The sequence below is a fragment of the Gymnogyps californianus genome, chromosome 11, assembly GCF_018139145.2.
Source record: "Gymnogyps californianus isolate 813 chromosome 11, ASM1813914v2, whole genome shotgun sequence".
NCBI lineage: Eukaryota > Metazoa > Chordata > Aves > Accipitriformes > Cathartidae > Gymnogyps > Gymnogyps californianus.
The window spans coordinates 13479518-13506917 of NC_059481.1; the positions used below are offsets into that span (position 1 = coordinate 13479518).

Genomic DNA, 27400 nt, shown 5'->3' on the forward strand with positions numbered 1-27400 from the left:
TTTATCAAATAACATCTTAAAACTGGACTCTCTTATTTTTTAATTCACTACACTTATTGTAAAAGACTTAGAAGACCCTTTACTGCTCATAGCTAAAAATCTGTTTCCAAAAAAACTGGTGAAAGTTTCTTCACAGCTTTGTCCTTCAAATTAAAGAGTTCTTTCCTCTCCCTGGTGTTAACTCCTCAAGTATTTATGGAGAGCACTCGTATGCCAAGCCCTTCAGCCTCTTCCTGATGGACAGGTGCCCTGTTTCCTCAGCCACCTTAGCACAGTCCTCCTTCGTATTGTTTTAACACGAGGGAATCGGAATTGTGCCCATTATTGCAGATGGGTGCTTTTACAACAGCATTAATACTTCCTGATCTCTACCAGAAAGAGCTTGCCTGGCACGCTAGAAATCCATTTGCTGTTTCCCCCCAAGCAACACAGGATGATCATTCTCTCTTGCCAATGGCCTGGATTTAAATGCTCAGTAACTTCCAGGAATAGTGGTTTTCATTTCTGTCTGCCTTGCACACAAGACTCATTCCACCTTTCTCTGCGCACTGACAGCTTAGTGTTGAGACTCATGTATAAACAAAGTTTGAGGCTGGGAAAAAATGCTGATGGATATATTCAAACATATGCCTAATTTTTGTTATTTTTCTGACATTTAAACGGAAAAGGTGAGTTCACAATTAAAACATTTTTTAAATGTTAATGTCCTTGTTCTTAATAACCCAGCTAAATTCTGATGCAAAAAGAGATGCATTTTTTTTTTTTTACGGGTTTCTTAGAGAGACTCCTGCACTAGTCAGATCAAGGGAGCCTCTTTTCCATCTACCACCTTTTGTGAAAACGGATCGCTTCCGAAAAGACACCGCGCACACGACTGCATCCACCTCCAATATCTCGCAGTGCCATTAGTCGATAATTAACCTGGGAAGCCTCTTTCACAACGCTTAGTTCAACAGTTACAGCATCCGCTTGGCATTTCGCCGCTGTCGTTCCTTGGCGGCTGCCGGAGGAGCCCCCTTCCCTGCCGTCGCGGTGCTGGCCCCCGCGCGACGGCCCACGCCCACGGTCCCGCGCGGGCGGCATCACCCCCGGCATCATCGCTCGGCGCCGCCTCGCCTTTCGGGCAGTCCCCTACCCCCGGGGCAGGGGCGAGGGGGAGCGAGGCGAACCCCGGGGCAGGCGTAAAACCCCACGGCCCTCCCCGAGCCGCCGGAGGAGCAGCGGGCGGCTCCGGTTTCTGCGGCGGATTTAACCTTTCCCGCGCGGGGCGGGAGGGGGCGGCCCGCCGCGGGGCGCGCGCCGGCGACGGGGCGGGCTGGCGGGGCGGCGAGCGGCGGGCAGAGGCGGGTGGCGCCGCGGGCGGGCGCGCGCGCCCCTCCGCGGGGCGTGAAGGGCTGAGGCGAGGCGGCGCCTCGGTCAAGGCGCGGCGCTCGCCTCGGGGCGCAGAAGGCGGCTGCCGCCTCCCGCCGCGGGGATGAGCGCCTCGGCGGCCACCGGCGTCTTCGTCCTCTCCCTCACCGCCATCCCCGTCACGTACCTCTTCAACTGCCTGGCGGCCGGCGGCAGGTGAGGCGGGCGAGGCCGGGCGGCTCCCGCCCGGAGGGGAGGGGAGCGGGCGGGCGGCGGGGGTGAGGGAGGTGCGGGCGGCGCGGGCGGCCAGGGGAGCCCGGCGGGTATTTTTAGCGGCGGCGCAGGGAGAGGGCAGCCGCGGCCGCGGGGCTGAGCGGGACGGGGCGGGAGGCGGAGCGGGGCGGCGGAGGAGGGCGCGGGTCGGGCCTCGGCGCGGGCAGCGGGGCGCCGGCGGGGAGCGGCTCGGGCGGGAGACGGAGACCCGCTCCCGGGTACTGCCCGCGTCCTCTAACGGGAGCCGTGCCGGGATGCAACGGGGGAGACATGAGCGGGGCTCCTGGCTCGGGAGCCCAGCCTGGCCGCTCACCCCAGGACCCTCAAAACTGCCGGTTTCGCATCACCTGAAGCGTGTCCCGGCGTCCGCGGAGCTCGGGTCGCCGCCACTCCGCATGCGGCTCACCGCCGGGGCTGGCTGGTAACGCCGAAAGGACAAACCAGCCCGGAAGGTATCGCCTGGGCCCGCAGTAGCTGCGCCCGCACCGTGCCTTGAACCGCGGGGCAGCGGGCGCTGGAGGCTGTCCCGGGGCTCTGCGGCCTCCCTCCGGCTCCCCTGTCAAGGCATTCACAAACAAAATCCAATTCTGTTTAAAAACGAATGGAAGAACTCACCAGCCTCAGAAAGCTCCCAAGCCGCACGCCTCAGGCACCTCGTAAGACGTACGAGTTTTAACTGAAAATGTTCATATGCCCTCGCTCTGCCAAAAAAATAGGATCCCAGGGTAAACGGCAGGTCTAGAAAAGAAAGGTCTTTCCTCATGGAAAAACCAATGTACTTAAAGGTCCGTGTGGTATTTTGTGATCCCACAGCCTGGGGTGTTTTGCAACTTTACTGCACAAATATTTGCTTTGTGTTTTTAAGGCTTTGCTACATCTGTTCCTCCCTCATTTTCCTCCTTCTGGCCAATAACTTAATTTTTTGTTTCTCATTGCTAGAGAAATGCCGAATAACACATGCTGACTTACTTGATTCATTGCCAATATTTATTTCAAATTGATAGACCGCAGTGAAAAGTCACTGCAATATTAACAGCTGTAATGGTATGAAGAAATTCATCTCTGGGAAAACGGACTAGCAGAAGATTCAAACCATAAAATAACAAGCTAGTACTGCTCATCCTGACTCAGAAAGTATGTGTGTATATATTCTGAATATTTGATCTTGCAAATTTTTTGCAATAATTTTAAGTCAAGTTTCACTAAGGCTGAAATTGTCATAGTATTATTTGTTTGTACACAATTTGTTTTCTTGACACACAGAGTGGTACTATGTATAAAATCATGTACCAAATATTTTTAGTTTATGCTTCTGGATTTTACCTAACTTTCCCCTCCTTTTTTTCCTGCGCACAAGCACAAAAGTGAAGACTGAGAAGGAGAGTCTGTCTTAAAGAGAACTAAATGCAATTTACGCACTTAGAGCTATAAACCAATTTCAAACTGATTTTCTTAACTTGTGTTTTCTTGGGGAAGGAGACAGATTTGCTTTGTGCTGAAGATTTTTGTGCTTTCCTCCACCACCACTTTACATGCACTAACATTATAGCCCTGTCTTCAGAGAAAAGGTCTTTTCTGCCGAGCCCGCCTGCGTTGATTACTGAACCCTCGCAAGCAATCCTGCCTTATAGGGCTGGAGAGACCTTTGGTAGCTCTTCCAAAACTGGAAATTAAACCTAGATCCATCATAGGCGCTCCACGCTGCTACTCCTATTCCATGGGACTGATGTGTTTTATTTGTGAATATGTAATTTCCTCAGTAGATAATTTATTGCTGAGGTTAGACTAAATGTGCCTAATGATCCTTTTCGGCCTTGAAATCTCTGTGTTTGTGACTTTCACCTCTCATTGGCCTTTAAGTTTTCCATCATTTTTGTTTATTTTTGCAGATACCAGTATGAAAACTGATTTTAGTCGGACAAATCTAGACTCCTGGATATGTTGTTTATCTAGCTATTTTCATATTTTCTTTTTTTAGATGATCACATGTGAAAAGACAGGCACATAAATTCTGCAAAACTATAAAATGAATACTGTGACAGACTATGCGATGGACTTTAAAAATAGCCTTTTAAAGTATTAAAAGTTGGTTTAAGAGTATGTGCATTTGAGGATAGCTGGTAAGAAAAGCTGAAGAAGTAAAATTCTGTCTCTTTCTCTGTCTTTCTTTTAAATTCTTTTTCTTTTTAATACTGTTACAGTTCCTGGGCAATTGTTGCAGTTGGATTCCTGGTTCTGGTTTTTATTGCTCTGTTGGCTCGTGTTCTTGTCAAAAGAAAACCACCAAAAGACCCGCTGTTTTATGGTATGTCCTGGTAACAATGAAGCTAAATTCAGAAAGTGTTAATTTATATAAATGATAATATATGACAGTTATTTCAGGTTGAACATTGAAGGCATGGCTTCAGAACCCAGTCTGGTGGGGTGCTAAGGAGCCAAGAAAGAAAGACAGACTGGGAAAAAAGGAGGAGAAGTAATGCTTCTTTTGAACATTTTTATTCTTCTCAAATAGGAGATCCAGCTTAGGGACAAGCCAGACCTCCTATTTGAAAAGAATAAGAATAACACTCGAGTTGGGCTGTGAAAGTGTTTGAAATACTGTCATACCTACTCTGTTAAGATCCTCCTTGTAGCAGGACTTAGGCACCATAGTAGACCTCTCACGCCTGTCTCATTCTGAGTGGGATTTTTGGATCTTTTGGATCAATGGCCTCTATGGCTAGGTTCTTCCTATGATTGAATTCCTTAATTCTCCCATTTTTATTAGGCTTCTGTGTTAACTCACCTTTGTGATACATAAGAAAGTTCAAACCGCCCCAGCTCCTGGCTCAGGCTGTCTGCAGACTTGGGCAAACATTTCTATATTGATACTTTGCTATAAAAGAATAGAGATATTGATTACCTTTTCAAAGGAAACCTTAGATCTAGATTACCTTATAGCAAAAATCTAGAAGAAAACACACTGCTGTTTTTTGAAATTTTACAAGATGGGCCCATAGGCAAAGCAGTGTACAAACCACCTGTATTTGCCCTCTGTCTTCCTCCTCATTACAACTTGTAGGCATCTGTCCCCAGTGTTCTGCGTGAGGCTGGGAACTTTCAGTTCACACTGAAGTCAAAGGAAATAAATAACATAAACCTACCGCAAATAAATTTCCTGTCTCAAAGGAGTGACTAGCTAACTTGCCAGATAAGTCTCCTATGGACTGCTGTAGCTAATGCAGTTTGCCTTGCTCACCTCCAAAAATGGCAAGTCACATTTCCCTCTCCACCTCCTTTTTGTTGTCCTTTCTCCTTTCTAAGACATGACTACAGTCAAGGTTGTCTACTTTGTGTGACCAAGATTTTTGAAAGACTACATAGGCCTTTCTGCAGACGCTGATTTTCCACGTAGGCCGTGCCTACAGCTCTCCAGAATTCCACATTGCTAAGAAAAGCTTCTGAAGATCTTTGTTGACTAACCACTAATTAAAAAATATTAAGCTATGTGAGAAAGTCATATTGTATGCTAAATATCTGTGACCTCGAAGTAGATGCATCTAGTTCAATAGATCTCTGCCTGACTGAATTTATCGGACTGTGAAGTAACTGCGTGATTCCAAATCTTTTATTCATTTGTTAATTTTTTTCCCTGTATCTTATTACAGTTTATGCTGTATTTGCCTTTACCAGTGTAGTGAATCTAATAATTGGACTGGAACAGGATGGAATTATTGATGGATTCATGACTCATTACTTGAGAGAGGTAAACAGTTGTTTGGCTTACAAATGTAAACAAAATCTTTAGTATAAATAGCTTGTTATAGTATTTTTCACAGAAAAAACACATTGAAAAGGTCATCTTGAATTTGGTCATTGACCTGTTTCATTATTGTTATGGACAAAACCTTCATTGTCTTTAAATCACTGATTCATTTGGAAAAAATAGCATACCTTTCAAGCTCCAATGTTATTTCATGTAGTTGAAGTAATGCTGTTTTGTATTAACTTCTGTGGGAACTGAATAGACTATACATGTTTGCAGAAAGCCATAGATACTCAGCACTCAGGACTGGATGAGTACTGCAGTACCTAAATGTGTTACCAAGAAGGAAACAAAATTGCTCCTTTATTTTTGCCTAATCACTTTACTAAAAGGAATTAAAGTAGAGTTAAAAAATGATGATGCCAGATACCTAGTCAGCAGAATCTGTTGGCTGCTGAATATCAACATCCACCAAAAATAGCTCAGTAAGAGCTTGATATGAAAGTCACTGAAGTCATTGAAAAGATTCCATGAACTTTAGTGTGAAATGAGTTGGACCTTACAAGGTTATATCTTGTCATCAATATATTCAATGCTGTTGTAGATCTCTAGGTTGCTAAATATATCTTTATTTTGTATTTTTATCACTAAAATATGGAAAAGTAGTATGTCCATAATATAGCAGAACAATGCTGACAGTCATACATAGGAGTTTTCCCTTCCATCTTGCACCCTATTTTGCAACCATATAACTGATTTAATTATACCCGATCCTACCTAAATCACCTTTGTGCTTGGAAACGTGTATCAGTCAACTACCTCTGGATTGAAAGAACATCAGTTACTTTTCTGAAATTGTTTCCTGCTGTTCTTTATTAATTGATTATTTGCTATTCTTCCTCTAATCACTGTATCTTTTTTGAAATAAATGTTCCCTAGGGTGAACCATATCTGAACACTGCGTATGGCCATGTGATCTGCTATTGGGATGGCTCCGTTCATTACCTGATGTATCTGTTGATGGTGGCAGCTATTGCATGGGAGTAAGTCGTTTTGATTTGTGTACTGTTTACTTTGCTTGCATTCTCATATAACCTACAAAGGGTTTTCTTTTCTATGCAGTATTTGGATTTTTCTTTCAGGACTGTTTCATGTCTTAGGCCAAAGCAACACTATTAAAATATCGTTACTTTCAGGAATTGAAACCTCACCAAGTTACCCTTTCTCTCAGCTGAATAAGACCAGCAAATCCACTGAGTTGTAGTCTCTCCACTCCGCAGCAGAGAGCATAGCCCATCTGCATGCTTTGTATTAGTTAAAAGGAAAGCTTAAAGAGGATGCACATTAAAACCATGCATATAAAACCTTTGTTTTTTTTTAAATAACATATTTATGATAGGAATAATGTATTGCTTAGCATGATGGTGTTCTCTCATTCATTTTAGAGTATCATGCAGTTTAAGAGAAAATTGTTATTTCTAGACATTCTTATGTTTCTTGCTGTTGAATAAAGAGTATGAGAAAATAAGTACTTAACTTCCAGAGGCTAATGTACCCGCTGGTAAGAGAAGCGCTACCAGAATGAAATCAATTATTAATTATTTGATAGTCTTGTACAACCTGTGATATGCAAAATCATGCAGTCAGCCTTCAGATGAGTGAAACATAATGGCAAATAACTGAGCATGCACAAATCCTGTACTGTTTGTGTGATAACCTTCTCACACATGAATGTAGGATTTCTCCATATCCCCCTCTCAGAAGCAAGAATCCACTGTTGACTTGTGGTGCAGATTGTAAAACCTTTACTTACTAAGATACAACCATAGCAATCAGTATAATATTTGGGGGTGATTTGAGGTAAGGGATTTCTAGGGATGGTGCAATAATTATATCTTGTTTCCTTTTTTAAACAGACAAAGCTATAGAACCATTGGCCTCTACTGGCTAGGTTCCATTATCATGAGCATCATTGTCTTTATGCCTGGAAACATTGTGGGTAAGGACATAATTTTTATGACTAACTTTTTCCTGTGAAACATTTTCTAAATTCAGCATTAGGCTATCTGTATTTTACTGTAGTATTGGTTCCTTTCTGTAATAATATGAAAGTGGAATTTTAGGAATATCAGTAAAGAGATGCAAGATATTTCAAAATTTAAATATGAGGAGAGGAAGATGGAGACCAGGAAAAAAAACCCTTTCAATTTACATTGTTCTCAAGGAAAAAAAAGAAAGTATTGTATTTTGTTATACCCATAAGGCTTTCATCCAAACGAGGTTTAATTTAAGCAATGAGATGATAACTGTCTTTTACTATCATAAAAAAATCTTATTTTGCATAAAATTTACAATTTACTTAATAGTCTGACTTTCAAGCAGCTTACAAGAGGCATCCAAATCAACTTTAAAAGTGCAATCTGGAATTTATTTTCAAAATAAATTTAACATTCCTAGATTTCTAACATAAATCAGTGCATAGCTGTGGTGCTAGAGGTTGAGAATTGTAATAAAAAATTTTACATTATTATTACTGACAGGTGGTCCTTTAAGAGTGCCACCCTCTCAGTTAAAGATTTCCTTTCTAGCAAAGCTTAAATTGATGCAAAGTTGACAAGTGTTCAACTGAGAAAAATGTTCAAGTGTCCAAATCCCATAGACAGCTTTAGAAAAGCTCGCTATGGCCCCACTTTTTATGACAGAGGAGGAATACTCATGGTGCAGCCTGGGGCCAGTCCTGTTCCCTCCTTTGTAGATACATACACACCACAGAGAAAACAGTCAGCAGATTTAATGCAACAATATCTCTTCCTCTTTCCTCTAGGGAAGGCCAAGAAACTTGTTCTCAAGAGCATGCCTTCTGCTTTCCTTTCTGACATAGAGAGTAGCCACTGTAAAAGACACAGTTTTTCCTGATTTACCTGGGCTGAGGATAGCACTCTGAACTTTTTGTCCTCAAATATTAGTACAGGCCTGTAGGAGAAATGAGGACTTCGGAAAACGAATGCTATATCAGATCTTAAAAAATGGATACATTCCTTTTTTTAAAGAACGATGTCTCTATTTGAAGCAAGTTCCATTAAGAGATTTCAAAGCTGTCCCATCCTGTAGGATTACCTCCTGCAGAGTGACAGAGGTGGTTTCCTGTCCTCTGAAAAACAACCCTAATTTCCAAAATGGCTTCCTGTCTGATAGGCGCTCTGTCACCTTGACTCTGCCACTATTGAGCACATGATTTTCAACAAGATTTGTGCGTTGCTTTAACAGCAATTTCTAATGTTTTATGTTTACATTACCATAGCTGCTTCAGGTTTGCTATTACAGAGGATATTTTTTAACTCTTCTGCAACACAGCTTACAAATTCTTATACGTCTTATACTTATTTTTTAACAGGCAAATATGGAACAAAAGTGTGTCCTGCTTTTTTCTTAAGTGTACCATATATTTGCCTTCCCATATGGGCTGGGTTCCGAATTTATAACCAACCTTCGGTGACTCACGACACTCCAGCCAAGGTAACAGTATTGTATTGAAGTGTTGGCTACTGCTAGGAAAACTGAAATATGCTTGCTGTTTCTACTTAGTTTTATAGGTCCCTTGGTGAGCATGGAATGTACTGTAACTGTTCACTGTGATGACAATTGCTGCCGGGCTGTGTAGACACTGTAAAAATATCTATACTGCAGGACTATTTCATTATGGTGGGATAAAGAAAAAGCAAAGGAATCTCATGTTTAGAGTAAAGAACCCATTTCTAGGTGTAATTGTGTTAATACCCTCTATCTATTCAGTTTCTGACTGTTTCAATTTCTTACCTGATGAAAATATTGACATATACCAGCTTCATAAAGCACCACAAAATCCTTACAGAAGCTCTGCAGGGAAGTATTCTTCTGCAGATGACTTACAGATTCCATGTAACTGAATAATTTTTTGTATGTGCATTCTGCAATATTAGATTTTACAGGTAAGACGTTGTACATTAATTGATATGAAAATTATTTACTTCTTATGAAAAAAAATCTGTAAAAGTAATATTTACTTAAAACTCCTTAGACCTTTGCCTTTGAATTTAATAGTTGGGCTGTAATAAGATTAACTGAGCAATCAAAAAATGCAATAATAGCTTATGCACTGTTTTATAAAAAATAAAAAGTCCCTGCAGTACAAAGCACAGAACAGATCTTTAACTTTGTTGCTATAAGCAAGCCAGTTTATTGCCACAGCACACCATATCAGTTGTAAGTAATATAATCAATTAATATTTTTGCATCACAAGAGCTCCTGAGTCTCAGTCAGGTTCATTCTGTAACTGAAAACATAGACACAGATGGAGTTAGTTCCTATTCCATAGCTAATAGGCAGTCAGTGTGCAAGTGGCATAGCCTATGGCATAGAGTAACAGCAGATGATGCACTACAGGTTTTCCCAGAAATGTATGAAAGATAACATTCAGCCATCCATCCATGATTCTTCAGTAGGCAAAAGGGGTATAGACAGATGTTCATATCTTCTGAAGTTTGAAGAACCGCTACAGAATCACTACTTTTAGGGCAAATCCCTATGAAAGGCAAATTGGGGGAGACTTCAGGTGCCAAACCCTCTTCTACCCTCCTGCATAGGCTTATAGGAAACCACATGTCCCATCCCAAAGCAATTTGAGCTGATTTACTTAAAGGCGTCACTAATTCTGGCCAGAAACACATTCTTTAGAGTCATCAGGGTAGAGAAGTTAAGTGTAGTTAAAGATAGCGATAGCAATTTTTGCCATATACATTAGTGAGAACATCCTTTGCATGGAGGATGGATGAAGGTTTCAGTTTGTTTTCCTAGTACTGAGAACACCACAGAAATTGCTATTATAGAAAATATGTGATGGACTGCTTATTTGCAGAAACGTCTCCTATGCTTATCAGGAGCTAAACTGCTTACCTAGGTTTGATATTTTACTTTGGTATATATTGCAGAGAAACTTAGTTTTTAAATTCTATTTCAAAAAGAGAGTGCATAAAAAGCTGGTGATCTGAAAATTTAACATTGCACTTCTTAGTAAATCCTTTCTTGTAAACCTAAACTTCCTTGCTCAGAAGGTCATAGAAAAAGCCTTGATTCCTTTCACTGGGGCCTCCTACCCTTCCTAAGTAATTTCTTTTTTAGAAGTTGTATTTTATCTTCACCGCTAATTTATGCTCCATATCTAAGCATAAATACCAGGGTTCAATAGCTGTATACCTTAAAATGGCGTTAAATCTTAACACGACTACTCATGAATTTTTCTTATTTTTTATACAACTCTCTCAGTCCTAAATTAAGTATTGTTTCCCGGAAATAATTGTGTGTAATGCTACTAATCAGTTAGCTAATCATTGTAAGTCCTGAAAATATTTAGTTCTCTTTCAATAGATCATTTGCAATTAGCTGTAAAATTGAACTGGTTTTAGCTATCATTATTCAGAATTGGTATTAAAATATTTAGGAAGAAAATGTAATAATGCTTTTAAACATGATAGTGCAAGTATATAGAAGAATACTTACATGTAAGCAACAAAAGCAAGGTATATTCTGTTGGCCAAGGTATTCATTGCTATAATATTATTATAAACCAGTTAGTTAAAAAAAAAAAAAAATCACTGGAGACAGAGAAGAGGTAATCAAGTTTTGGGTGTTTTCTAACAGAGGTGGGTACATGGGAGAGGAATGGAGTTATGCCCTCATTTAGAATCAAACCAAGCTGTGCTGCAGTATTTACAAAGCCCAGCAGATTTATCTACAAGTATATCAGCTCAGAAAAGTTTAATGTAATTTAAAATTCATTAACAGAATTAGTACATATACATTCAGATTTGCACATGAATTCTGAAAGGACTGACTTCTATGGACAGCACACAAGATTATTCCGATTCCTTAAAACCGATCATGTAAGGAGCCTCTCAGAAGTTATGGAAAATAGCTTTTTCCTGGAAGCGAGAGAAACTGCAAAGCGTGCCTATACACTTCCTTGCTACACAAAAGAAACAGCAGGGTTGGTGAGATCTGTGCAGAGTTCAATGTTGTTCACAATAAATGGGAAACCTGTGGCAGGTCGTCTCTACTCGGCCGGTGTACTTAACAGGTAATTCATTTTAGCATGTATTGATGTGACTTCACTGTGTAAAAGAAGGGTAAGGCAAAATTACTCTGTAGCTGAGGTCTGTCAGCAAAGTGCATACTGTCTTTCAAATTCTTGCTTCTGCTTTTTTTTAAGCTTTGAATTTTCATTTGTTTGCATAAATGTATGCATAGAGAAAAAAGGTGCAAGTTTTCTGTACCTTGGCAATTTCACAAACTTGTACTGCACCAAAGGTTGTTTCCACTAATATTGGCTTTATCTCCAAAGCCTCTAAGTACAAAGTTCTAGTGTAGCTTTGTGATCACAGTAAATACGCATGTTCATTTAATATATCTTTTGAAAGGAGGAGTGATACATATATATGTAAGCTTCATACTTAGACAAAAGTGGAAAGAAAATATATCAACCCTCAAACTTTCCATTATCCTTAGGTAGTGTACATCTGAAAATGACTTGCAACTCAGCAGCCATGGGAGGCCTTTGTCTTTCATAGGAATAAATATTAGAATATAGACATTCTTTGCAGGTAATATTATAAACATTCCTACACTACTACTTTAAATACTGTGAGGTGACACCATACTGCCAAAACAGAGCTGTTATGTGTGTTTGAAAAACAAACAAACAAACAAACAAAGGTGTCACTTTTTTTTTCTGAAAAAGATCCTTTACAAGAAAAAAAGAAATAGTTTTATGAAAGGGATGGCCTATGTGTTTAAAATAGCCTTATTTTTGTTAAACTGCAATTCAGATCTTGCAGTTCTAACTCAGGAATTGTGCTTGCAAGATTGGGTCTCCTGTTTCAATAACTTTATTGTGAATATCTTGATCCTGAGTGCTTTTAACTGTGCCTCTACATCCTAATTATTGTTTTGTGCTTTGGAGACAATTCTACAAGTGTATAACAGGAAGGAAATCATGTTTTTCTTTTGCTGTCTGCACGCCAACACACGGCTAATAAAAAGGAAGAGGAAATGAGTAACACACATAAATGGGGAAGTTTTCCCTCTGAGCTACAGAAAGATACTCTGATGTGCTTATAATTTTGTCTGTGACTACGCAGTGCTGAAAGCGTACCTCGAATTATTTCCATGGGTCTTGTAAGTTTTACCGTGTAGGCAAGGAGATGGCTTTGGTTCCTCCAAGCCATCTTCCATGTTAGATATCTATATGGCCTTTGCTACCGTAGAGCGTGAACCGCTCACATCTGCTGATGCGGTGCAGCAGGGAGATTCCTGTTCTGAGGCTGAGGAAAGGAGGTACAGAACAGATCAGATCCAGATGCCGAGAAGTGCTTCAGTGCCCGTCAGAGGAATCCATAGCATACAGTAATAAAAGAATGAAAGGAGGATTTTCCACATGCTCCATACGCACAAACACACATTTCATTCTCTATTTCTGCATTACATATTAAGATATATTATTTGCTCACTGAACTCAGCAGAGAACTCAACTGGCGACAGAAAGGCTTTTATTTTATGCCAGTGATATTCCATTGATTTCAATAGTGTCACAGGCTGCTGAAAACCAGCATTCACTGTCAATAATGAGATGGACCCTGATTTTGCTGTCCCTCCAAACAGTCCTTTTACAAAGTGTATTAGATTCAACTTCAAATGTTTGAGACAAACCTACATTTCCAAAGCTTTTCTACATAGGGACATTCAGGAAAAGGCATTCATTCCAATTAACAAAAGACGCAACTTAGAAGAAGTTAGTTATGCTGCTTTAAAGCCTTATGTGATTGCACAGTTAGAGTAGTGTTCATTTGATTTAGGTTTCTTTGAAAGTAAACTAATCTATATTAAAATGGCTTTAGTTGGCTCCATCCATTTCTAGAGTTTATTCAGATTAATTTTCCTCACTGCATCCTATAAAGTGTGAAATCACCTTTTTAGATGTGGAAATCTGTGTCTGAAATCAGTGGATAAATAGGGTAATGTAACTGAGAACTAACTGTGGTTATCATAACGTTTCACCGCTTCACCCTTCTTGTAGTGACTGATCTGGAGTTAAATACATGTCATGTGGAACCGGGATGTACTTACTAAGCGTGTTCTCTGTTGCAGGTGGTTCAGGAAGTCCAGAAGAAAGGACTCTTAAGACGACCAATAGATTTATTGTTAGCTGCATACCTCATTCTAGCAACGGGGTTTTGCATATTTAGGGGCATGGTAAGTTGAAGATATTTTAATATTCTGGCCTCTAACTTTCAGTCAGACTTTTAAATTTGAAATCATTGTGTCTGTGTGAAAAAGCATGTACATTTTGGTCAAGGGAAATCCTGTGACTTTCCAGGTTGGAATAGGCCTTAGATATACAAAGGACAAATTGATTATCTGTGATAATGAGTGCTGCTTTGCTTCTCCATTTTGCCCTGTGTAAAGTATGTTTTTCAAAAGGACATGCACAATCACAAGAGTAAATAGCATCCCAAGTGCAGATCAACATGACCTAAAACTGTTTTCATTGGTCTGCTGTTACATTTATGGCCAAGAACATGGAGACAAAACAACTAAATTAAATCTGTATTCATGTTTTTCTAAACAGAGATGCATAGTCAAAATTATATAGGAAACCAAGTTAATTTACACTGCATGAGACAGAGGAGAACATTTCCACCTGAAAAAAAAAAAAAAAAATCCCCATTACCTGAACAACCTATGTTGTTTCTACTTACTAAGAGCTGATTTTTTTAAAATGTTTGCTTTTTAAGCATAGTCGATTGAATTAAAATTTCTGAGGGAATGAATCAGTACTGAAAATGCTTAAAGTAGATAAATGCAGTAGTAGGTAAATCTAGTCTTTTGTCAGCTCTAAAGCATTTTCTGTCTTAAGCAGAAGGGAAGTTGTATATCATTCAGTGAACAGAACTCAAATGTTTAGGTGTCTTAACCTTCTTGCTTGATTTGTAGATCTGATCCTGTCTAGAATAATTCAAGTAAGAGGTGATGATAAGTACCCAAGCAACATTTTATTTACCTAGCACAGATTGTCCTTTGGTAGTTCTACTGCTCACGTTACTCTGTCATCTTCTGCTGTTTCTCTGAAAACTTGCCTCTCAAAATTTTTTTTTTCTTCTAACTTGTCAGAGACTGCTTTATTATAGATCGTGCTACTTCAGAGCACCACTGATGCCAGGTTAATCAGCTGTTTTACCTGTAATTTCACTGTGGGAAATGGTAATCTCATGCTCTAACATCTAACTTGGTTCTGCAATCCCACTTCTTCATTTCTCAGAGGAATTTTCTTGTTGATTTTGAGAGTGTGGTCATTTCCTTATATATTTCCTTTACCAAACAGGAACTGCTTACTGGCCTTGCTTATACATACAGAGATGAACTGAACATCTCTGTGTAAGCTGCAGTAACCATGATTTTGTGAAAAAGCTAATAAAACCTAATCCATTATAGTCCACTCAGACCTGCTTCTTGGATGCCCATGTTGGAAAAGAACAGAGAGGAATATCCACTGTTTGTAAATCTTTGCATTTCCCCCTCAAAGTCACACAACAAATACAGATGAAATTAAGTTGTGCAAAACTTACTGTTCAGTCCTTTAACTTAGGCATTAACGATGCCATAAACCACAGTGACAGCTGTTGACACAGATTGCTAACTCATTTTAGAATAGTGTTTTCTGTAGTAGTTTTAAGGGCTACTATGAAAAGGAACTACTTTTGCAACTGGGTCTCTCTTGTGTTTATTGGAACTTTGTTCTTTCTATAGGAATGTAAAATCCAATAACTCTCCTTTGCTCTTCTCTTTTTAAAATTATTATTATTTTAAGTAACACCTGTCTCTGCATTGCTCTCCACTGCTACCTTGCCACAATGCAACTCTTTTCTTGGACTACATTCATAGCTTGCTATCCTAAAATTGGGTGCTTAACCTGAAGTTTCCACTGTTTGAGCCATTTTCCATTGGAAAGTTATTTGCTGGGATCAAAGTCTGTTTATCAGAGCAAATCAATAGCAATTATACTTTTACTACAGCATAGCCAACTGACTGAATTCTCTTCCAGTCAAAATCTTTAAAGCAGGCTGTCAGCATTTCCTCACAAACCCTCTGAGCAGGAGCTGAGAGGAGGCTGCATTTCAGCTTTTTAATTGGTGATCAAATGGATCACCTTTGCAATAGACTTTGAGCCAGCCTCCAGGGTAGCAGTGGTGCAGACCAGTAGTGAATCTTTGGGGCTGGTAACAGGTGTCAGGTTAGCTCATTTTAGAACAAATTCTTTGTTCACGGGAAGTTTTAAAAATTCTTCTTAGATTGCTCTGGATTGCCCTGCTGAACTCTGCCGGCTATATATTCAACTTCACGAGCCTTATATAAAAGATCCTGCTGCCTATCCTAAGCTTCAGGTAAAGCATTGACTGTGGAGCATAGAGTGTTAAGAAGTGATTTGTTAACTGGTGCAAAGATGAAGCCATGGGTTTCACAGATGACAAGATCAAGAAGGGAAGTATTTGTTCATGGCAAGTTAAATGGTATTTCATATTTTCTACTACAGCCATTACAGGGTACCAGCTCTCCATTGTGATAAACTTAACTTAGATTCAAATCAGTTACCTAGAGTTACACATCCTAATTACTCAGGCTTCTTTTAATATAGTCCATGAAACAGATCTGCATGCTTTGTATGATCATTCCCCTTCCTTAGAAGGGCAAAGTAGGCTTTCAGTCGAGAATAATGGAGCAAAAAGGGGTGTAGTAGGACTAGATTCCTTAAGCTCATGTTACGCTTCGGTCACCAGTAACACACTCTCTGAAACATGACACTTTTTACAAACCCTGTTTACACAAGCATTGCAGAGGAGGGAATGTTGTGCTTTAGTTTTGTAGTATTGGCAAGGGTGCCATTCTTTTGCAACCCTGGCTGCTGCATGGGGGCAGGGCCTGAAGCGGTAAGAGGATTCACGAGTGAGGCAATGAGCAGAAACCAAGTATCTCTGCTGGACCTGTTCTTTCTGGGAAAGGGGTGGCTTGGGTGTATCTCATACCTCCCAACTGAAAGTGCAATGGAGCTTGAGAAATGGACGCTGAGTTAGGTTAAGCCATGCTTATTGGCATAGCCTCAAGATGGCAAGGGGTAGGAAAACACATCCTGGGATGAAGTGGATTTGGATGGGGCAAAGAGACAACACGCCATCAATATTAGTGGAGGCCTTAGGGTAGCTGGATCCAGGCAACAGCATCCAGGTGTGAAACTCTTTTCTCAAAGAAGTTATAGCTGCAAAAAGGCCTGGGAATCATTGCTGCCAGGAGTGTAGATTTGAATAGTCTCAACTCCTTGGTCAGCAGCTGGCTAATTTTTAAATGCATCTCTCTCACACAGCAAAGCAACTAATATTTCTGTTTAAAATGCAGATGCTGGCATACATGTTCTACTCTGTGCCATACTATGTGATTGCTTTGTATGGCCTGCTGGTGCCTGGTTGTTCCTGGATGCCTGATTTAACCCTTATACATGCTGGAGGACTAGCTCAGGTATTTCTTTGTAAAATGTTCGCTCTTGAATTAGAAGTTAATAAGTAGAGACCTATGGAATAAATAAGGGGCCCCGGGCTTGATCTTCCCATGCAGGTTTTATGCCATTGTAACTCAGATCACCTTTTGTATCTGTAAAAAAACTAATTTAAGGGAGTGGAGAATCAAACCTATTACATGTCTCTAATGACTGCATTCTTGCTTTAATAGACCTTTCTCCTTCAGCAGAATCTTTTTATTGGGCTCATTTAAACCTTATTAAGCATCATGCACTCTTTAGCTGAGACCATGAAGGAAGCCTGTCTTAAAGCTGTAACAGTCAACCATGTAAAAAAAACCCCAAACCCAACAAAACAGTACAATACATTGTTTCCATAATATGTGTTGGCCAACTAGGTAGTTTGAAAAATATAAATAGAAAAAGTATCTACTAGTCACACAAAATGGACAATATCAGTTGATGATGTTGATATAACACTGGGAACCTCCTGGGCCACAAACCACAGTAACACTAAGACGTGCTTGTGTTGCCAAAGGCAGACCAATGATCATGCTTTCTTAACTCATTCTGTTCTGATTCTCTTAAACAAACAACTGTAGTTAATTACTTGATGGCGCTGATGCTTTTGAGAAGACTGACCGAAACAACAAAATTCAACAGGAACTAGTAAATGACTTCTCATGACATACAGATGACCATTAAACAGTTGAGACAGAGTGACAATTGATTTGTACTGTATGTAGGAAATGAAATGTGCTCTGAGCATCCAGACAATGCAGAAAATACGCACATAATCCTGCAACGATAATGAGAACATAGGGACATGGCAGTAAGTGTAATTCAAGTACCACTATTAGACAAACACAGACCAACACTTTGTTCCTCAGGCCTGAGATAACCATCATGGATACCAACTACAATCCAGCTTAACTGCCCAGTGAGGATGGGGGGAGTGACATTTTATTTTCTGTTTGTGAGCAATTATCACAGAGAATATGACTTTTTCTAAACAGTTTATAGAGAATCTTGAATTACCAAATTATATCAAAACGGAATCTGGCAAACCTATTAATGAGGAGGTTTAGATGCTCAAAAGGTATCATAAATATTATACAACTGTCTTTGGCCCAAATCTAATCTAAAAAAAGCACAAGCTAGCTAAAGTAGGCAAGCCAGTGTCAGGAACCTCTCTCTACTGACAGATTATTCAGGTTTCATGAATTCCCCAGTCAGTCAGGAAAGAAATTGCTCCTTCAAAGATTATTTAGCACAAGGAAAAGTAAACCAGAAGTCAGAGCGTGCTGACTATCACTATCTTGCAAACTTACCAAAAAGCTCAGCCTCCCAGATTGGAGGCGATTTTTGGTTGGTTGGTTTGGTTTTGGTTTGTTGGGGTTTGTTTTGTTGGGTTTTTTTCTTTTAAATGTTTCCCATAACAAACACTTTTTTAATGGCAGTTTGCACCTTTTAGCTGTATGATTAATACATGCAACATTTCTGTTGTCCCTTGTGGTTTGGCTTCAGGATAATGCTGATTTACACATTAGACAAGGAGAAGAAAAGCTACTGGTAACCCAAAGCTAACACTCAAAATTTCCCATTTTACTCTTTAAAGCTTGTCCTAGGCATAAGCAAAAACCGTGGGCTGACAAAAACTAACTGATTAAGAGAACTGTATGTTGTTGCACACTCCCCACATTTTATCCCGATTCAAAAAAACATTTCTTTAAGTTTGGGAGGGTTTTTTTGTAGTTTTTGCTTCAATGCACTGCAGAATGAACTTCAGTCATCCCACAACTGAACATGATGTAATTGATTTGACTTGGTGAACTGTGAGCAACCTGGGATGAAAAGTGTGTGTGACAATGAATTGAGGACTCCTTCTATATTATTTTTGGTTTTGGTCATTTTGAGGCACAAAACACATTTCCAGGTTTGTCTACTGTTTTCTCAAGTTAAAACATTGTAAGTGATAATTAAAACATATGTAGTTACTGAAATACATTTTGCTTTCTATTATGCACAAAGATCCAATAAAGGTAAATATCTAACGATGGATACAGTGGGCATTGCTCCCTGGGAATGAACACTGCTCCTACAGATGGGGAATGTGGAGATTTTAATTGTTTTTATTTCTATCATTATGAAGTATGTACTTTTTACAAAAACAAGTCTCAAAATACCATGTGATGCATCTAAACTAAGAACCTCTAAAAGTGCTTAGCCTTTCACACACACAGAGAAATATTTACTGTTTTTCAGAATTACATATAGCTCTCAGCTTGAATGATTCTGTTACTAACATTCAGACTCCAAAACCAGGTTGTGACCCTTATTGGACTTTCTGAAGCTTCAGGAAGAGCTCTTTAAATGTCACACAACTAAAGTACCAGGAGCTTTGATTGATTATACAAAAGGGTTGGAATAGCCTCTGAACTTGATTAAATTGCTATTTCCCTGTGCAAGTGAGCCATGTGAGAAGGGATGAAGAGCCATAACCCCCCTATCCAAAACCATTCTGTCTCACCAACTCTCCATAGCCCACTTCCCTCTTCTCTCAGATGTAGAAACTTTTTCTCTACTACTTCTCCATCTAAGTATTTTCCTTAATCCTGCAATTTTTGGTGGCTAGTTTCTGCAGTGCCTCTTGTCTACCCAAGGAACATATTTTTGTAGGTTACTCTCTCCCCACTCTATTTGATGGCTTTCCTTAGGCTCGTAAGACCTGGTCCAAACCCCTCCAAAATAAGTTACCATCTTTGCCTGATTTTAGTCCGTTTTAGAGGGAAGGCACAGAGTGAAGCCTTTTTCCAGGCCCTTCTCTGCCCCTAGCTGGAGGACCTTCTTGCCTGCAGGGTAAGAAATATTCATAGTATTGCCTATGAGTAGGCTACAGGCAAAAAATATTGTCAAAAAAATCCAAACCCAAACTATTTCATACAGACAAGAAGCTTAACGAGTAGTAGGCATACGCAAATTGCAGTTGTCAAGTTGAGCAGTGCCACGTCCAGCACCAGGCAGCTTCCAATTGCTGTGGGACGGCCTGATCAGCAGACCGGCCGTGGCTTCGAGGTTAACAAAGGCTGTATGTTAAATGGATAAGGCTATCTTAGAGGTTTACCTGCAGCATCTCCTTTGGTTGATTTCTCAGCCAAGGTTTAGGGGTTTGATCCTCAAAATTCTCCACTTACTTAGAAAGGGTTCAGTAACAGAAAGCACCAAGGAATGGCTTATTCGCTGAGAGGACCTGATCAAGGCAAGGCAACACAACAGACTCAAGGTTGCTCTCACTTACCGCAACGCCAGCCTGTTGCACAGCAGGCAGAGAGATCTGCAGTAACTAACGGCTCTTGTCTTACTGCTTAAAATTATGGATTTGGTGCAAGTCTGCCTGGTACTTGAACGAAGAGCAGGACTGGGCTACTGGTGAGTGAGAGATCTGCTTTTAAGACACATCCCCTGCCCCAAAGGAGGAAAAAAAAAAAGCAGAAGCAGAGTACAGTCATGCAAAGGAAACACATGAGATTAAAGACATAACACAATTTCCACAGAAGCAAATCGAATTAAAAAAAAGAAGTAACAGACCTAAATATCCTCCCTGGTAATGAAAGGAAAAAGCAATGTGTTATATTGAAAACCAAGTCTAATAAACAATAACTTTATTATATGGTGCATCATTAGCTAGTAAAAATCTTCATGGGCTACAAATAGAACAAAATGTTTCTGCTTTTCTTTTTATAATGCTCAAAGCTCACTAATGTGCCACAACTCTTGTAAGAGACAAGACCACACAATAAGGCTTAGATCTTCAAAGGCATCTAGGAGGTCGTGGGAGTTCTCAGAAGCAGCCCCTTACAGCTCTTTCTGACAAGGCTTACTATGAACTTATTATGAATTTACTATCAACTTACTATGATGCACAGCTGGCCACTCTTGGAGATGGCAGGCCTTGCAATCCTCCACAGAGAAGTACGTAGCTTAGCATCTTGCTCACCCCAGAAGAGGCTCTAAAATACTACCAGGAGGCTGTTAGCATCTAGGTGAACATCAGACAGACCCAAACCTGCCTGAAGCCTGATGGCAGCTGGCTCTCTGCTTGGGAACCTGCTACTCACAGAACAAGCGGACTTTGCTGCTGAGCACTGATGCTCTGGCTGCCTGGGCTGAGATGGCTCCCGAGGCAAGGAAAGGTAGCAGGTAGCTGAGCAAGACCACTCAGGGGCCAAAGGCAGTTCCTGCCTGAGACAGGTGAGAACAAACAGGCTGAATGATGAGGCTGACGTAAAAAGGCTGCTGATCGCGTGCCCCTGAACATCTCTTTACTGTGTAATAGCTATTTACAGAAACATGCTAAGTGGCACTCTGCTGAAGTGTGTTTGTATTTGATTTCTTTGATTACTCCGTTTCCTGACTCAGGTTTGCTAGATCAGCTCTCCCTATTCAGTGGAGGTGGTTAGAATCACCTGAAAACCGATTTCCTTTTCTGTTCTGATGTATGGTCTCAGCCTAACCTTTTGCTAGAGGGGTGTGTATTAAAACACCTGCAATGTATTTCACTTTCGACTTTGCTAACTGTGAACAGAACTGGGTTTTTTGAGAGTCCAAAATAACTCCTGCTGAAGCCAGAACAGGATGTGATTTGGCCATAGCGTACTCCTCTGGTGTCCCTCTCTCCTGCTTTGCTTAAGATCAAATTGATGTTTAGCTTCTCAGATCTCCTCCACTGCTAACTAACTAAATAATAAAAGAAAAAAGGGACGCACAATAGTTAATGTGAACAAGCCGTGGCTTGAAATAGCAGGTAACAGATGGAGACAAAAGACAGTGACTATCCTGACGCTTCTATCTTTAAATGTTTGTTTATGCTAAAAATATGCTTCAGCCCAGCAAGCTTGTCTTTGCATATAACCTTCACTGTAAACTTAACCTATACAGAACCGCCCCCAGCCCGACAGCCAAATATTGCAGACGTTTTCTGAAATCATCAGGAGTTCTGGGATCGGAATCTGGAAGGCTGGGTTTAAGATTAAAAAAAAAAAAACCAAACCCAGAACTAACATAGCTTCCGAGATTTTACTTTCTGACTTTATTCAGAGTGAGTGTGCGGCTGCCTGCTTCCCGCCAAACACAACATTCCTAGGTAGGTGGGTGCGCGTCCTGCCCCCCCTCCTGGGCTGAGGCTGAGGAGTGCCGATCCCTACGGTGAGGCACACTTCAGCGGCCATTTGCCTGGGGAAGGATCAGGGACCCTGTTGCAGGAATAATCACCTATAAGCCAAGGGTGAAAGCCTATACCTGATGTAAAGATCAGTGCCGCCATGTGCATAAAACAGACCTCCTACCATGCCACTGATGGTTCCATTTATGCCTCGTATAGCAAGATATTAATGATCTTAGTTTAGACTCTATTTTTATACCACTGTGCAAAAGTATGATGGATAATTCTCGAATAAAAGGGCTGGCTTGGAAAATGTCACTGGAGATGCATACGTGCATGCAGATTACGCTGTCTTTCCAAAATATACATCAACTTTACCTTTTTTTAATGTATACGTTATATACACACCACAGGCTCAATTTTCCCATATTGGTGCTTCTCTTCATGCTCGAACTCCTTACATCTACAGAGTCCCTGAAGAAGCAAAACAGTTTTTCCTGATATTGAACATAATGTATGGGATTCTTCCCCAGCTGTTGGCTTACAGGTGTGTCAACAAGCCAGAGTTTTTTATGAAAACAAAACAAGAAGAAAAACCAGAATAGCACAACTGTTTTCAGCTCCTCTTTTTGGCTATGTATATAATTGGGTTGGGATGTAACTGAGCTGCTCAAATGGAACCCAAATGAAGCGTGTAAGATGTGTAAAATTGCACAGTTGTGTAAAGTTGCACGGTCTGTTTTGTTTATCCTACTCAAAAAGGGAAAATAAAGACGACTGCCTTCAGTACCACTTCTCAACATTTTGACTTTGCGCTGCAGTGGAGTTGCTAGTTCACATAGCTATTTTTAAGTAAGCTGCTTTGACAGTTTTAGAAATACTGCATGAAGTTAAATAATAATAATGATGTCAGTGTTTAGCCTCCACACACTGAAGAACATCAGTGGTAGCAATCCCTATACAGAGCTACTGTAGAATGTGAAGGTCACCATTTTGCAGTGGGAAAAATTAACATACGTAACTCTGTCCCATGCACATGTTTTATTTGTCAAAAAGTATGTCTTGTGGGTCAGCCTTGTTAAAAATCCCAAGAAATCTTTCAAGAAGCAATCAACTCTTATGGTAAGACTCCATATATGATAAGCAAATCATATAGTTTTGGTAATTCTTTTAAGGATTCACTTCTGCAAGGACTGCTTGAAGTTAAGCCGGTGCTTACTAGCACTTCTGAACTGGGCAGGGAGGGCTCGTTACCGGGAACAGTCCGGCCTTACACTGCAGCATGTGTTGTCAGAGAGGAGGGCTTTTTGGCCGCGTTCTTCTCTGCAGCTACTTTTGCTAATGCTGTCGGGTCATAAACAAGTAGCAGCACGTACGGCGACCTTGGTTGGTGTGGTTTATGTTTCTGTTTGCAATTACAACTATTTCTATGCCTTCTATGTGTATTTATACTAAAAGCAGTACACGTAGTGCCTTTCTCACAGATGAAATTAGCTGATGATACATTTTAACTGGAAACACTTTATTTTGGGATGTTGACTTTTGGGTGTTTTGATTTAGAGAATTTTAACTTTCTTTTTAAACCTAATCAGTAACAAGAAAGCATCAGCCTATGCGCATGTGTGTTGCACCCTGCCCGAGGGGACTTGCAGAGCAGCAAGAAATTCATGCTTTTACACTCTCCCGTTGAACACTGAGGTGTAGTTCACAGCAGTGCTCAGAAGAGAGAACCCACGGTTTTACACCTCCAGCCCAAGGGGCAGGTCCAAAAGAACCCCAACACATCTCGGTCAATGCTTCCTGGCAAAAAGGAACTTAGCAAGCATTCCCTCCAGCACCCAGCCTCCCTGGCGTGGGCTCCTTCCGTGTACGCTAGAATTCGGGATAGCTCCGTCCCGGTACGTCCTCCCAAGAAAACAAACCCAGAGCTGTCGGGCTGTAACAGGACATGCTGGCTCACAAACAGGTGTTTGAGCCTCCGATGTGACTTCTAAGGTTTTTAAAGAAACTTTGAATACATTCAAGGTGAATTTAATAACCTCCTGTTATCCAGAAAAGGCAAAGTACAGAAAAAATAAAGATCTCACCTGCACTTGTATCTATTATGGTCAACTCATGTTAACAGAATGTTTTGCTTTAATACTTGACTTACATTAATACCTCACATTATTACACGTATGAAGCCAAATATGACGCTAACTTAGTTGCTTACAACCTCAAACCTTACTCCCAATACACATTCCAATAAATTTATTCTGTAAAAACAATACATTTTTTTGTTTTCGTTTTGTTTTGTTTTTTGTTTTTTTGTTGTGGTTTTTTTTTAGTTTTTTACAGTAAACTCATCAACTACAAACCTTGAATACGCAAAAGATGTTCCAAGGACAAGCATAACAAGGATTGATAAAACCAGACTAAATATGTTTTCACAATAAAAGCTGGCATAAAAATAAATAAAAATCTCTATTATCACAATAGCAACAATAATGTACACAGAATAATGGATTTGGAATGCTTACTTACTAGTCTAGTTCTATTTCCAAAAGGAAAAAAAAAGCCAGAATGACAGCATCCTTTTTTAAGCCTTTCATTATTTAAAATTGATGTTTTCTTTTGGTTTCCCATAGGGTTCTATATCACAGTAAGCTTAAAAATGGAAAGCATCCAAATGAATGATTTCAAATTGTGTTGGCATTGGAAAAAATCCTTGTATTAATCTAAAGAAACACAAAAAGACTTTCACTAACTCCACATATAGGAACTAAGTCAGATAGTGTACATTACATCATGATTTTGAGAAGTATTAAGAGTATAACTAGCTAGGTACTTCTAATAAGGAAAGGTATTTTATTACATTATTGAACTTGGCGGTGATCTCAACTGAAGAAGAATTTTTCTTTTATGTTGTAAACTGATCAAAAATCAAAGTATGGATATAGGGAAATTTAAAATTATGTTTGTACGTGGAAGATATTGTAGTATTGTATGGAGGGGACGCACTTCTAAGATTTGCTTATTTTTAAAAAAATGCTGATTTAGAATGATATAACTTGGAGTTACACCTTTTCTATCTAGAAAAGGAATCTAAAACATGTTCAAGTATGCGGTATCTTCATAAACCTCAGCCACTGGTAAAGGGCAACTTCATGCAACCAAATAATATGAAAATCAAAAAGTAACCCTTAGAAAAAAGGGTAAAATGTCATTTCTGCAAACACAACAGATAGGAATGTGAATAATGTGCATACAAACTGGGATGCTGTTGATGATACTAATGAACAGATGTGGTGACTCATATCAAATCCAAGAATATTAGACAACCAAACATGTAACCTTCTTGTGTTTTCCCTTAATATTCAGCAGTCATTATGTTGGTTAAGTCTGAAAGAGAGAGAGAGAGAAAAAAAATTATCACATTTAATGTAAGAAAAAGCATGCTGCAACAAACTTGATATAATTAATGCCTTATTCCCACACCTCCAAGTCACAGGTACAAGGAACCACCTGGTCTGTTCGAACAGGAATTTTCTTCTAGAGAAAACGGCTTATGTTACATCAACTAAACATACCACTACAAAATATTAAAGAACAGTTTAGCAGTAAACATTTCGGGCTTTATTCAAATAAGCAGCTCCAGTCATGTATGTGGGTTGGTTTTTGTGTTCCCCAATCACTTAATTATGAATCTTGAGGTATACTTCACACACAACCAAATTTTGCATTTTTCCACTACACTAAGCACTGATACGCTCTGTGCGGAAGCTCAGGCACTGCTGTATTCCTGAACGCCCTGCGATGAGAACGCCCTTTTGGTCAAACAAACGAACACTTAGCAAGCATGAAGAAAGACAGTTTTCATAGCTAACGTATCTGAATGTTGCTTCTGAAAAGGAAACAGTCGGGCTTGGAGTTCACTGGAAGGCGATGACAGAAAAGGAAGAAACTCCCACTTCATGACTGAGTCAAGGTCAGCTCTTGCTTCCACTGACTTTAGTGGGAACAGGATCAGGCTGTCCTCATGTGATCACGGCAGGTGGCTCCAACTCTCGGTTTCTTCATATTAAACAGAGATAGCAAAACTCACCTCCGGGCACAGGGACACGCTACTTTTGTCCGGCAACATGACGACATGCAATGCGACGTGACTACCTAACCCTGAGCAAGGCATCCTTTCTCCTTTGTAAAGAATTCAGAGCGCGAATGCTTGTCCACCCACGCCCGGACGGACGGACGGACGGACGGAAACACAACACACAAGCAGTATGAAGGAATTAGTACTGCATTTGGTGTGATAATCCAAGAAAAAAAATCAACATCAAGGAGTAAGTGGGGGGGCACAGGTTAAATCCACTGGGGATGACGGAATTTTCATTTTACACAGGATCCGGAGGAGAATATGGAAAGAAGACATTTTAACGTCCCTGCACGAGCAGTTTGCTGCCTAAGCTCTCTCCCCCTCTGGCCCGTCATACCTGCTGTGTGTGATGCCATGGCTATAGTGGACTATGCTTCTCTATCCAAGAGGATAAGAGCATACGAGTGCCCACTTCGCAGCCTGGGACCCCAGCCTGGTTGCTGCACCTCTGAACTAAGGGCTGTGTTTGTTCAGTGTGGTTCTTCTCTCCTACGACAAAGGGTTTGCAAACAGTAAGTAATGGAAACCTGCACTTTCCGTGTGGGAGGTCCTGGTACATCCTGACTAACGCCACATGATAAGGGGTTATTATAAAATGCTCATGCATGTAATGATGGCTTACAGGAACTGCCCGAGTCCTGCCTCCCCCCAAAAGTGTACCAAGGCGCTGCTCATCCAGAGCACCCCACTTCCATTGACCTCTCTCCTGTTTAAGAGTCAATGAGATTATACTTACAGATGCTTTGGAGACGTGGCCTGGAGGGGTTCACTGCCATTTCTTTCCCTTCAGAGGGAAGTGCAGACACCCATTGAAACAACGACAAATGATTAGTCAATCAAACCATGCCTTCTGCTGAACTTCTTAATGACAGCTGCTACCCAGCACCGATAGGCAGGATGGGTGCTGAAACAGTTGGTCCCTACGGTATCACGCTCAGACCCGGTAAGGAAAGCTCTCCTTTCGGAGTATGAAACCTTTGCACTTATTAACAACAATTCCCCTCTGGGCTAAGGCGAGAAGGCTGGGTAGGCACCATCCCTACGTGGGGCGCTGGGAATATTAATACTTCCACTCGGCACTGTCTCACAGATACGTCCGTTGGGCCAGAGTGTGGCCCAGGAGGGACGACAAAGAGCCC

The 27400-nt window shown here is 40.5% G+C and overlaps 2 protein-coding genes across 4 annotated transcripts in view; one reads left to right on the forward strand and one right to left on the reverse strand.

Annotated features, from left to right (window-relative positions):
- The first annotated feature begins 1474 nt into the window (after positions 1-1474).
- Positions 1475-24376, forward strand: TM6SF1 (transmembrane 6 superfamily member 1). Of its 3 annotated transcripts, none has more exons than XM_050902957.1 (10): positions 1475-1566; positions 3825-3928; positions 5271-5368; positions 6308-6411; positions 7285-7367; positions 8763-8884; positions 13548-13652; positions 15749-15841; positions 16848-16967; positions 23719-24376. In XM_050902957.1, the coding sequence occupies exons 1-10, from the start codon at positions 1475-1477 to the stop codon at positions 23719-23721; spliced, it is 924 nt and encodes a 307-aa protein (XP_050758914.1). In that variant the 3' UTR covers positions 23722-24376. The 3 variants fall into 3 exon arrangements, with proteins under 3 accessions (XP_050758914.1, XP_050758912.1, XP_050758913.1); XM_050902955.1 differs by lacking the exon at positions 23719-24376 and adding an exon at positions 22540-22893; XM_050902956.1 differs by lacking the exons at positions 15749-15841; positions 23719-24376 and adding an exon at positions 22540-22893.
- The window catches only part of HDGFL3 (HDGF like 3), a 39449-nt gene continuing 36411 nt past the window's right edge, over positions 24363-27400 (reverse strand). Inside the window, exon 6 of the mRNA XM_050902958.1 lies at positions 24363-25507. Within this exon, the coding sequence (XP_050758915.1) occupies positions 25502-25507 (6 nt within the window). The 3' untranslated portion in view covers positions 24363-25501. The remainder of the gene's footprint in view (positions 25508-27400) is intronic.